The sequence below is a fragment of the Gracilinanus agilis genome, chromosome 1, assembly GCF_016433145.1.
Source record: "Gracilinanus agilis isolate LMUSP501 chromosome 1, AgileGrace, whole genome shotgun sequence".
Lineage (NCBI taxonomy): Eukaryota > Metazoa > Chordata > Mammalia > Didelphimorphia > Didelphidae > Gracilinanus > Gracilinanus agilis.
In genome coordinates this window covers 34,022,712-34,033,957 of record NC_058130.1, presented here as the reverse complement: position 1 = coordinate 34,033,957, position 11,246 = coordinate 34,022,712, and the positions used below count along the sequence as shown (strand labels likewise).

Genomic DNA, 11,246 nt, shown 5'->3' with positions numbered 1-11,246 from the left:
CTCTCTCTCTCCCTCTCCCTCCCTCCCTCCCTCCCCCTCTCCCTCTCCCTTTCCCTTCATAGTTTGTCCATTTGCATAGTTGTATTTCATTATGTTATTCTTCTTAAGTCTGCATGTTTCACTTCCTGTAAGCTTTCCCATGTGTCTAAGTTTTTCATATTCATTATTCTTAGACTGTTTTGCTACATAGTCTGCTACATGTCACAGTTTCTTTCACCACAAACCCCAGGTTGATGGGCATCCTCTTTGTTTCCCTTTCTTTGCCTCTTTAAAAAGTTCTACTCTAAATATTTTAATGTGTATGAGACCTTTCTATCATCTTTGGTGCCCTTGGGGCATATGCCTAGCAGTAAATGGCATGTTTGGGTCAGAACACATTTCTTTCAAATAACTTTTTCAGATAACTTTTTCAGCTTTTAAATGTGGAGACTGAGAAGCCTTTACTTCTAAATCTTTACTCTTAACATTGACTGCATTTAGTTTCTTAAAATATGTCTAGTAGAGGGGCAGCTGGGTAGCTCAGTGGAGTGAGAGTCAGGCCTAGAGACGGGAGGTCCTGGGTTCAAATCCGACCTCAGCCACTTCCCAGCTGTGTGACCCTGGGCAAGTCACTTGACCCCCATTGCCCACCCTTACCAATCTTCCACCTATGAGACAATACACCGAAGTACAAGGGTAAAAAAAAATATGTCTAGTAGAATGCAAAGTCCTTTAGGCCAGGGACTCTTGTTTTCTTTCTTTTTATTTCTCTCACTTAGGACAGGGCTTGGCACATAGGATATAGTAGTGGTATTGCTAGATAGAGTACAGATGGTTTAGTGACTTTTTAGGTAAAGTTCCAATTTGCTTCCTAGACCAATTGTAGCTCCACCAATTGTACATTAGTGTGCCAGTCCTCCCTCAGCCTCTCCAACAACTGACTGTCATTTTTATTTTTGGGCATCTTTGCCAATCTTATGAAAACTCAGAGTTGTGTTAATCTGAATTCCTCTGATTATTAGTGATTTGTAGAATTTTTCATAAATTTGTCCATAGCTTGGATTTCCTGAGAAAACTGCTTTTTCATATCTTTTTTTTTTTTTTTTAATTTTAAACCCTTAACTTCTGTGTATTGACTTATAGGTGGAAGAGTGGTAAGGGTAGGCAATGGGGGTCAAGTGACTTGCCCAGGGTCACATAGCTGGGAAGTGTCTGAGGCCGGATTTGAACCTAGGACCTCCTGTCTCTAGGCTTGGCTCTCAATCCACTGAGCTACCCAGCTGCCCCCCTTTTTCATATCCTTTTTAAAAAAACAAAACAAAAAACTTTACCTTCTATCTTAGAATTGATACTAAGTATGGGTTTCAAGGCAGAAGATCAGTAAGGACTAGACAATTGGGGTCAAGTGACTTGCCCAGGGTCACACAGCTAGGAAGTGTCTGAGGTCAAATCGGAACCCAAGACCTACTGTCTCTAAGCCTGGCTCTCTATCCATTGAGCTACCCAGCTGCCCTTATATATATATATATTTTTTTTTTTTTTAAAGTATTTTTCTTTTTTTTTTTTTAATTTAAAAATTTCTTTATAACCCTTACCTTCTGTCTTGGAGTCAATACTGTATATTTGCTTCAAGGCAGAAGAGCGGTAAGGGTAGGCAATGGGGGTCAAGTGACTTGCCCAGGGTCATATAGCCAGGCAGTGTCTGAGGTCAGATTTGAACCTAGGACCTCCCATCTCTAGGCCTGGCTCTCAATCCACTGAGCTACCCAGCTGCCCCCTTTAAGTATTTTTCCATGGTTACATGATTCTCGTTGTCTCCTTCCCCTCTTCCCTACCTCCTTCCAGAGTTGACAAGAAATTCTACTGGGATATACATGTATTATTAGCACTTAAATCCTATTTCCATATTGTGCATTTTTGTAATAATCTTTTCAAACCAAAACCCCAAATCCTATATCCATATAAACAAGTGATAAATCATATATTTTCTTCTTCTGCGTTTCTGCTCCCATAGTTCTTTCTCTCGATGTGGTCTCTCAGCAAAGTTGGGTAAAGGGGGAAGGAGTCTAAGAGATCGCTCCCAAAATGGAGTCCAAACACTTATCTAACTTCATGGTTGAAGTCTTGCTGGATCAGATGTGGTGACCAGGGAATCGGGGTTTCAGTGTCCAAAGAAAGATCCTCAGGAAGCCCTCAGGACTGGATTTGAGCTGAGATGTCCACCTCCTCCCTCTTCACAGTCCTCCGTCAGAAGACCTCTGCCGGACGTCCTTCCCTCCTCCTCCTTCCTCCAGAGAATTTCCCAGAATCCTCTCTGGTCTCAACTGTCACCAACTGTCAGCCACTCCTTCCCTGGCTCCTTTTGTCCCATCCCCCTTGCACAAATCCCATCCTTACATATCTCTTATTTAGTAATGAGAAATTGGTTTTAACAGATAGCTTGTCAAAATGGGACTTTAATGTTAGTAGAACACTACATAGATTTTAACAATGTGTGAAAAACATGGGTCTGTTCACATTTCAGAAACATTTAAAGCATCTCGAATCTTGCTGGGGCTATGAGAAATCATGTAGGCCAGAGTTCCGGTTTGGCTATCCTTTTTGTAGTTTCGTGGATATGGGATGGTAAGTTTCTCCATCTCTTTTTCTCTTCTATTTTTGAAATCTTTCTTCATTATATCTATTCTTTCGCTAGATTCCCCACCCAATCAATCAACTGAGTATTTATTAAGTACTTATTATGTTTCAGGCCCTTTGCTAGGTAGATATTCAAAATGGAGATAATAGCCGCCCCACATGTCAATAAATCTAACTGTCTTTTCCCCAGTCTTAAGAGAGAGACCTGCCATCTTCCTATGGGTTCCTAAGGGGAAAAACAATGTCCTTATGGAGGCTTTCCTCTCTGTAATAGTCTAGAAGATAAAAAACATTAGCTCCATACCAATTCTAAAGGGGAAAATTAAGTACAATAATCTTTTAAAAACCTATTAAGTTAATGAAGTAAGACTATTCTAATACTAATTAGCCACCTGTTATCTCAGGTTCCAGGGTATAATTAATTCTTTTTCTACTTTGGATTTTATTTTGGAGCTACAATATTTTCTAAGGCTCAGTTTTTATTTTCATGGTCACTATTGGGTATCTGTAAACTCTAGGAATTAGAAAAATAAAAAGTAAAAATTAAAAAAAAGGATAAACATTCTGAACTTTTAAAAAAAATTAGGACTAATACCATTGAATCAGCTCAGGAGATATTCTGGAAACAAGCGGATTTTGGTTATGCAAAGGAGCGCCTGCATGAATTACGGACCCTCTGCCAACCTATGGAAACAGTAGGTATTTTGGTCTTAAAAAATCCACATTTTTCTTAATGTCAAAAACCATCTGAATTCCAGTTTTTAAGAAAAATCATAGATCGTTCTGTGGAGTGTGTCCTTCTGGTACAAAAAAAGAATTTGTTAATATGGCTGTTTCTAAAATTTGTATCAAATTCTCCATCTAGAACTCCCTCCACATCCCTTTTCCTTCCCACACGTTCCATAGCTATAGAAAGAGAACATGACATGGTTAACTCTCTGAGCCTATTTAACTAGCGATAGATGGGTTGCAAACTGTATAGATGGAAAGAAATTTCTACACCCAAGACGTAGGTCCTTGATGTACTGGTTATGTTAGTAATGCTTTGACCTTAGGGTGCTTCTTTCTTTTGGAGAATATGAGAACATTTTCAAGGATTTTTATTAGGATTTAGCTTTACAATTCACTCTCTGAATTAATCTGGGAACAGTTGAAGTTCTCTCCATTTTGACAATGGCCATTGAATGGGTTGTCCTCAGTCACTAATACATCAGCTTATGGAGGATGAGTCCAGCTCTCCAAATTTGTAAGGTAATATTTTAATTTCTTGAGCTCTGGTTGGGGTTTGTGCTCCCACCAGATCTTAGGAGCCTAGCTCCGGAGCTGGCAAGAACTTTAGAGGCCATCTAATCCAATGCCTTCATTTCTACCTATTGGGAAATAGAGTCTCAGAGAAATTAAGTAATTAGCCCCTTTATCCCTTGGGGTAGGGATTGTGAAATGTAAAAATTCCCTAAACCAAATTAATTCAAATGATGTAAAATGATAAAATTCGCTGTCCCCCTCCCCCAGCAATTTGGGATGGTTTAATAATAATACCTTCAAAAGAATAATCATCGTACAAGACCAAGCTGGCCTCTAACAGGGCCTAAGTTAGCTTTGTATGTAGTAATAGTGATCTTCCTTCCTTCCTTCCTTTCCTTTCTTTCTCCCTCTCTCCCTCTCTCTCCCTCTCTCCCTCCTTCCTTCCTCCCCCTTTCCCCCAACCCTTCTTAGAATCAATATTGTATACTGGTTTCAAGGCAGAAGAATGGTAAGGGCTAGGCAATGAGGATTAAGTGACTTGCCCCAGGTCTCTCACATAGCTAGGAGGTGTCTGAGGTAAGATTTGAATTCAGGATCTCCCATCTCTGGACTGGGCTTTCAACCCGCTGAGCCACACACAAAGCTGCCCCTAGCAATATTCTTTCTTCTATTAAAATTGGGGGAACGAATCTCAGGAAAAACCTTAGATTTGTATTCATTTGAATTTCTCTTTGTATTAGTGACTTGTAGCATCTTTTCATATATTGGTTGAAAGTTTGGATTGCTTCCTGTCGAAAGCTGCTCTTTGCTACCTTCTGATACTGAGTAATGCTCTTGTTCTTGTTTCTCGTTCATCTCTTCAGGGCGACTCCTGGCTAGTTTGCTCCCGCTACCTCCAGTACTGCAGAACATCCAACTTCTATGTCGATCTGAGACAAGTAAAGAGAAACCATGACCGGTATGTTTTTGGCTCATCTCAGTTCGGATGGAATCAGTCCATCAATCCAGAAGCATTTATTAAGTGCCTACAATGTACAGCCGCTGTGCTAAATGCCATGAATATGAAATGGGGTAAAAGAGTGTTCCTAACCTTAGGGAACTTACACTTTAATGGGGGAGACAACGTGCAATGAAATCTATGCAAGACAAACTATGTACAGGCTAAATTGGAAATAATGGAGGGAAGACACTAAAATTTAGAGGTATCGAGGGAGGCTTCCTGGAGAAGGCGGGAATTTAGGTTGGATTTAAAGGAAGCCAGGAGAGATCAGTAATTGAATCCGAGGAGGGAGAGCATTTAGGTGGAGGACAGCCAGAGAAAATAATGCCTGCTGATAGAGGGAACCTTTTGTTTGTGGGGGCCGGTGTCACTGGATCAAAGAGTTCGTGTTGGGAAATAAGGTGTAAGAGGCCTGGAAAGGTAGGAGGGAGCGAGATTATGAAGGGCTTTGAATGCCAAACAGAACCTTTTGTGTTTGATCTTGGTGATGGTAGGGAACCAATCAGCTTTGCTTTATCCAAATATCTTAGGAGGCTGGAGATCAAAGCTCCTTACATTTTGTAATTTTTGTACGAAGTATATTGAGTTCTGCACTTAGTATATAATTTAGTACCTATCTCCCTGCCTCTATTTCCATCAAACTTGTTTCTGTTCTTTTCTTTAAAACTCTTATCTTTCATCTTAGAATCAATACTATATCTATATCTATATATCTATATCTATATCTATATCTATATATATCTATTGGTTCTTAGGCAGAAGAGCAGTAAGGGCTAGGCAAAGGGGGTGAAGTGACTTGCATAGGGTTACGTAGCTAGGAAGTGTCTGAGGTCAGATTTGAACTCAGGATCCTCTGTCTCTGGGCCTAGCTCTCAATCCACTGAGCTACCTTGCTGTCCTCTACTTCCTTTTCTCTACATTTAGTTTTCCATCTCCCACCTCCATGTATTTGCATAGACTGTCCCTCACCTGGAATATATACATGGAATTCCCTCATGTTCTGTCTTGACTTCCTTCAGGGCTCCCTTTTGGGAAGTCTTTCCTTATTTACCTACTGGTTAATATTTTTTTTCCCCGCTTACATTATGTTGTGTTTATTGAACTTTAGAGATCAATATGGTGGAGGGTATAGGAAAGTCTAGACTTCACATCCCACCTGTAATACCGAGTCACTTAACCCCTAACTGCCCCAAGTAACTCTCTAATACTCTGAGTTGCAGAACAATAGCTGATCTCATTGGTAAAGAGAACTTTCTCACCAGGAATTCCCCACACTAAGGGCATCACAAATTGAATTTTTAAAAAAATCATTTAATGGGGGGCAGCTGAGTGGCTCAGTGGATTGAGAGCCAAATCTAGAGACTGGAGGTCCCAGATTCAAATTTGGCTTCAGACATTTCCTAGCTGTATGACCCTGGGCAAGTCACTTAACCCCCATTGCCTAGCCTTTACCATTATTCTGCCTTGGAACCAATACACAATATTGGTTCTAAGATGGAAAGTAAGGGCTTAAAAAAATCATTTAAGTGTTGTGTCTTCCCAGCAGAATGTAAGCTTCTTGAGGGCAAGGATGGTTTTTCCATTTTGTCTTTGAGTTCCCCGCATGTAGGGAAGACCTTCTACCTACTAAGTGGTTAATAGTGCTTGTTGAATTGAAAGGAATGTGTATGGTTTGATCCTACCTGTGTGTTAAATCACATCAGAAACTACAGGACAATTAATCTGGTGTTTGTTTATTGTGTAACAGATTTAAGGAAAACTTCCTACAGAAAGGCAACATAGGAGGTCATTGTAAACTCGATATTCGCACATTGATGTCTGAAGGGCAACGCAAAAGTCCTCTTCAGTCTTGGTAAGATTAAAAAACAATCTCTCTCTATGGATATATATCCTGGGCAGGCATGGATGGATTAATATATATACATGTGTATATATATATATCCATATCAGGTCTTTGTAAATTTTAAAAACCTTTACCTTTTTAGAATTGACACTAAATATCAGTTCAAAGACAGAAGAGAGCAATAAGACCTAGGCAATTGAGGTTAGGTGACTTGGCCAGGACCCCTCAGCTAGGAAGTGTTTAAAGTTAGATTGGAAACCAGGACCTCTTTTCTCCAGGTCTGGCTTTCTCCATGGAGTCACCATTACAGATTCTTTTAAGCATTTGAGTACATAGAGAGGAATAGGGATTGATCCTGGTATAGGGATATCAATGTATGCTTCTAGATCAGTGATGGGTAGACCTTTCCCCGGGGGCCAGATCCAGGCCATTGTTTGCCCATCACTGCCTTAAGCAATTCCCTAATCACTACATCTGGATGTGGGGGCATAGTGATTTTTGCCCATTACTGTTCTAGATGATGAAATTCCCATTACTAATGCAAATCAGTGCCTTCTTTGCAACTTATAGTTTTAGAGAGCACTGAGAAGTTAAGGGCCCTCCCCAACATCAACCAGCCAGTACATGTCAAAGTCAGGACTTGAACCCAGCTCCCTCTTCCTTAGATCCGAGATCAGCTCTTTCTCCAAATTATTTTCCAGATTGTGGTGTGGCACTTTAAATTTGGAAAATATCAATATTTTTGCAGAAAAGACAAAGCTGGGCTTATAAAGGATCTCTCACATTACACTCCAAAGAAAAATATATTTATTATAAATTCAAGATAGATGAATTTCTGTAACAATACTTAGCGATTATAAATATTGAGGGGGAAGAGATTAGTAGACCTCTTACATTCTATCAGGTAGTCTCTGTGGCTTCATGCTTTGGCAATGGTCGGAGGGACACAGAAACAGAATGAGAGAATCTCAGTGTTGAAAGAAGGGTCCTCAGAGCCCTTGAAGCCAGCCTGTAGCTCCGTGAGAATCTTCTTGGCTATATCCCCAACAGGTTTTCCTTCTACTTTTGCTCCCAGATCTCTAATGAGGAGGAGAGCCAAGGCAGCCCACTGGACACTAGGGTAATGGCTTTACTCACTATCCTGGTCACTTTCCAAACCAAAGGATTCTTCCTTAGCTACCATTCCCGTTATTTAGAACTTTTCCTTATTATGCTATGATAAAAGATACCACATAACACAATGTAACATAATGTAATATAAAATCATAGACTATAATGTAACAAACGTAACAAAATGACACAACATAACATAATATAATCACGTGAAACAACATAAGAATATAACAACACCACATAACATAATCAGATACAACACAACCAACAACACAACACAACATAATATAACATAACATAGTGATGGTGAACCTTTTAGAGAGGGAGTGCCGGGCTCTGCCCCACCTCTGAGTGCTGCTGTCCCCCTAGACCACTTGTCGTGTCCCTCCCCCCACCAAGTGCTGGACACTCAGCCACCCTCCCCCTTTTCCCCACACAGAGAAGGGAGAAAGCACTCCTAGAGGGCTTCTGGGCAGAGGAGTGGGCGATGTGAAAAAATGTCATCAGGCTCAGTGTAGGGGGAGGGAGGGCAGCCATGTGCCACAGAGAGGGCTCTATGTGCCATAAGCTCACCATCACTGACATCACATAATATAATATAATAATACAATATAACATAACAGAATACAATATAATATAACATAGAACAACTAACATAACACAATATAACAGCACAACATAAAACATAACAATATAACATCATATAATATAATACAACACAACACAATATACCATACCACAACATAACATACATGTTAGTGGAGCTCAGGGTCTGCCTTTGCTTTGTATTTGTATCTTAAACATAGTGCTTAGCATATAGCAAGCTTTTTCATTCATTCATTTAGTCATTCATTGTTTAAGTGTCTGAGGCGGGATTTGAGCCTTGTTCTTTCTCTTTTTTTATTTTTTGAAAAATTTTTATTTAACTAATTGATTTAGAATATTTTTCCATGGTTATATGATTTATGTTCTTTCCTTCCCCTCCTCATCCCCACCCTCCCTCCAGCCAATGAGTAATTCCACTGGGTTTTACATATGTCATTGATCATGGTCTTTCTCTTTTAAGTCCAGCACCCTCTTCATTTCCCCTCTATCTCTGACTCAGGGAAACCCCTCCCTGACTCTTAGGACTCCAGGGGGCTTAACCTTAATGTGCTTAAATGTTTATTTTGGAAACAATGTTTTATTAGAATGTAACTCATTGGTTTAAATTCAAATTTAATTTCATTATTACATTTTATATCCTCTAGTATATTTTGTGCCTTAAAATTGACATCAGGTTACTTAGATGTACGTTATAACAATTACGAGGAATCTGGTTATCCAGTTGTTGAGTCCTAGTTTGTTGATGTGGAAGGACAAGGAATGAAATATTTCTCGACTCTTTTTTTATTTTTTATTTTTTATAATTTTTTTTTAAACCCTTAACTTCTGTGTATTGGCTCATAGGTGGAAGAGTGGTAAGGGTGGGCAGTGGGGGTCAAATGACTTGCCCACGGTCACACAGCTGGGAAGTGTCTGAGGCCAGATTTGAACCTAGGACCTCCCGTCTCTAGGCTTGGCTCTCAATCCACTGAGCTACCCAGCTGCCCCCTCGACTCTTCTTTTAATTTTAATTTTTAAATTTGCTTGATTCTTCATCTGGAGATGATGGAGCTTCTTACTTCTTTCTTAGATGAAACGTCAATTAGCCTCATGACCTCAAAGCCCCTGCCTCAGTTTCCTTGAAGTTATTAACATTGGCTATCCTAGATAGAGGATATCTTTGTCTTGTTAGCCTTGCAAGTTCTTGCGATAGGAAGTCTTGGGAGTTGTTTTAAAAGCATTTCATAATCGATCATTTCAGGTTTGCTGAACTACAAACATACACAGAGTTAAGCTTCAGACCTATCGAAGATGGCAAGTGTGACATTGTCATTGAAAAGCCAACCTACTTCATGAAGTTAGATGCAGGTAACCCACGGCTTGTCTGTTTACTCCTTTTGAAGATGCCTCATTCCTTTTCAGAGACAATCTGGTGGATGTTTTTCATTGTTAACATTGAAGATACTATAGATTAGTGGTGGTCATGTATGATGATTTTCTTCAGTTGCCAACATGGAAATAGGGTATCAGATGGGATTGGAATTAAAACTCGGACAGCGATAGAAGCAGTAGATTTCTTTTCAATTTTTCCTAGCAGAATTGAAAGTAGGCTATGTCTCTGGGGAAGGAACTAAACTGGCATGAACTTCTCTTTTTTCTATCATAATAACTTACAAGGAAGATTCTTCAAAGTGACATAGTTACCCAGTCTTTTTCTTTTGATTGGGCTTCATGAAAACTAATTTCATTAAAAGTCATTTTCATACTCCAGTGGGTAAAATACTTTAAAAAACTTTTTCAAGGTGAGCTTTCTAATTTAAATTTGTGTATGTGTGTCTGAAGGATTCACTCCCGTGAATTTTGAAAAATAGAACAGATTCTTTTTTTTTTCCACAAAGAGCTATATCTCTTGACTACAAACCTATTATTTTAATTTTTAAAATCCTGGCCTACTTCTCAGATTGAAGTGTTGGATGTAATACATTATCTTCCTTATTATGAGAGGCAGATTACTTTGCTATACCTGATCAAAATTCATGAGAGGCCGGGCTTAAAGGGAAATATAGATAGCCTTCTGCCATGAATATTTCAGAATTATTACAATTTATTGATCGTATTTTTAATGTGCCCCTCCTTTTGAAGGCATAATTCTTATATTAAAAAGTTTTGGGTTCAGAACTCAGACAAGTTGACGTGTTTTTCCCCCCTTCAAAGTAGGTTCAGCAAATAGAAATGAAATGATCAAGATTCTGACTCATTAGACTAAAAAAATGAAAATAAAAAAAGGCCAAGGAACACAGTCTGCGAAATAAGTGACTTCACAGTGAACATTTGAAATTATGCGTAGCAAAATGCTAGTGTGGAGGTGTGCTATTTCTTCCCCAGATTTCTAACAACTAAGGTCAAAACTAGGGCTGAAAGGCTGGGGCTTTGCTCTAGGTTGTTGAAGTTTAGAGGGTGCTCATAAGCCATTATACTTCTGCAGCAGAGAAACAATTGTACTTAGCACCCAATTAGCAAGGATAATTATGTAAAATAGGAAGTTATTAGATGACCTATTCTTTCCTACCCTCCTCCACACTGTTAGCTTTTATTTGACTTCATCTGCAGTGGCAGCTTCTTGGCTAGGGGGCAGGAATGGAAGTGGAGAGGTCCATCTCCTCATTCCCCACTTTTTCTTCTTCTCTACCTCCTCCCCATTGACCTGGGCTTCAAGTTTTCTTATTATGGCTCTATATATGAACTATGATTGCCTCCCGACCTTCCTTCCTTCCTTCTTTCCTTCCTTCCTTCCTTCCTTCCTTCCTTCCTTCCTTCCTTCCTTCCTTCCTTCCTTCCTTCCTT

At 39.5% G+C, this 11,246-nt stretch overlaps 1 protein-coding gene across 1 annotated transcript in view; it reads left to right on the top strand.

The window, feature by feature from the left end:
* The window catches only part of EOGT (EGF domain specific O-linked N-acetylglucosamine transferase), a 40,649-nt gene that overhangs the window by 4,253 nt on the left and 25,150 nt on the right, over positions 1-11,246 (top strand). Inside the window, exons 2-6 of the mRNA XM_044675792.1 lie at positions 2,504-2,604; positions 3,203-3,311; positions 4,725-4,819; positions 6,609-6,713; positions 9,664-9,770. Of these exons, the coding sequence (XP_044531727.1) occupies positions 2,504-2,604; positions 3,203-3,311; positions 4,725-4,819; positions 6,609-6,713; positions 9,664-9,770 (517 nt within the window). The remainder of the gene's footprint in view (positions 1-2,503; positions 2,605-3,202; positions 3,312-4,724; positions 4,820-6,608; positions 6,714-9,663; positions 9,771-11,246) is intronic.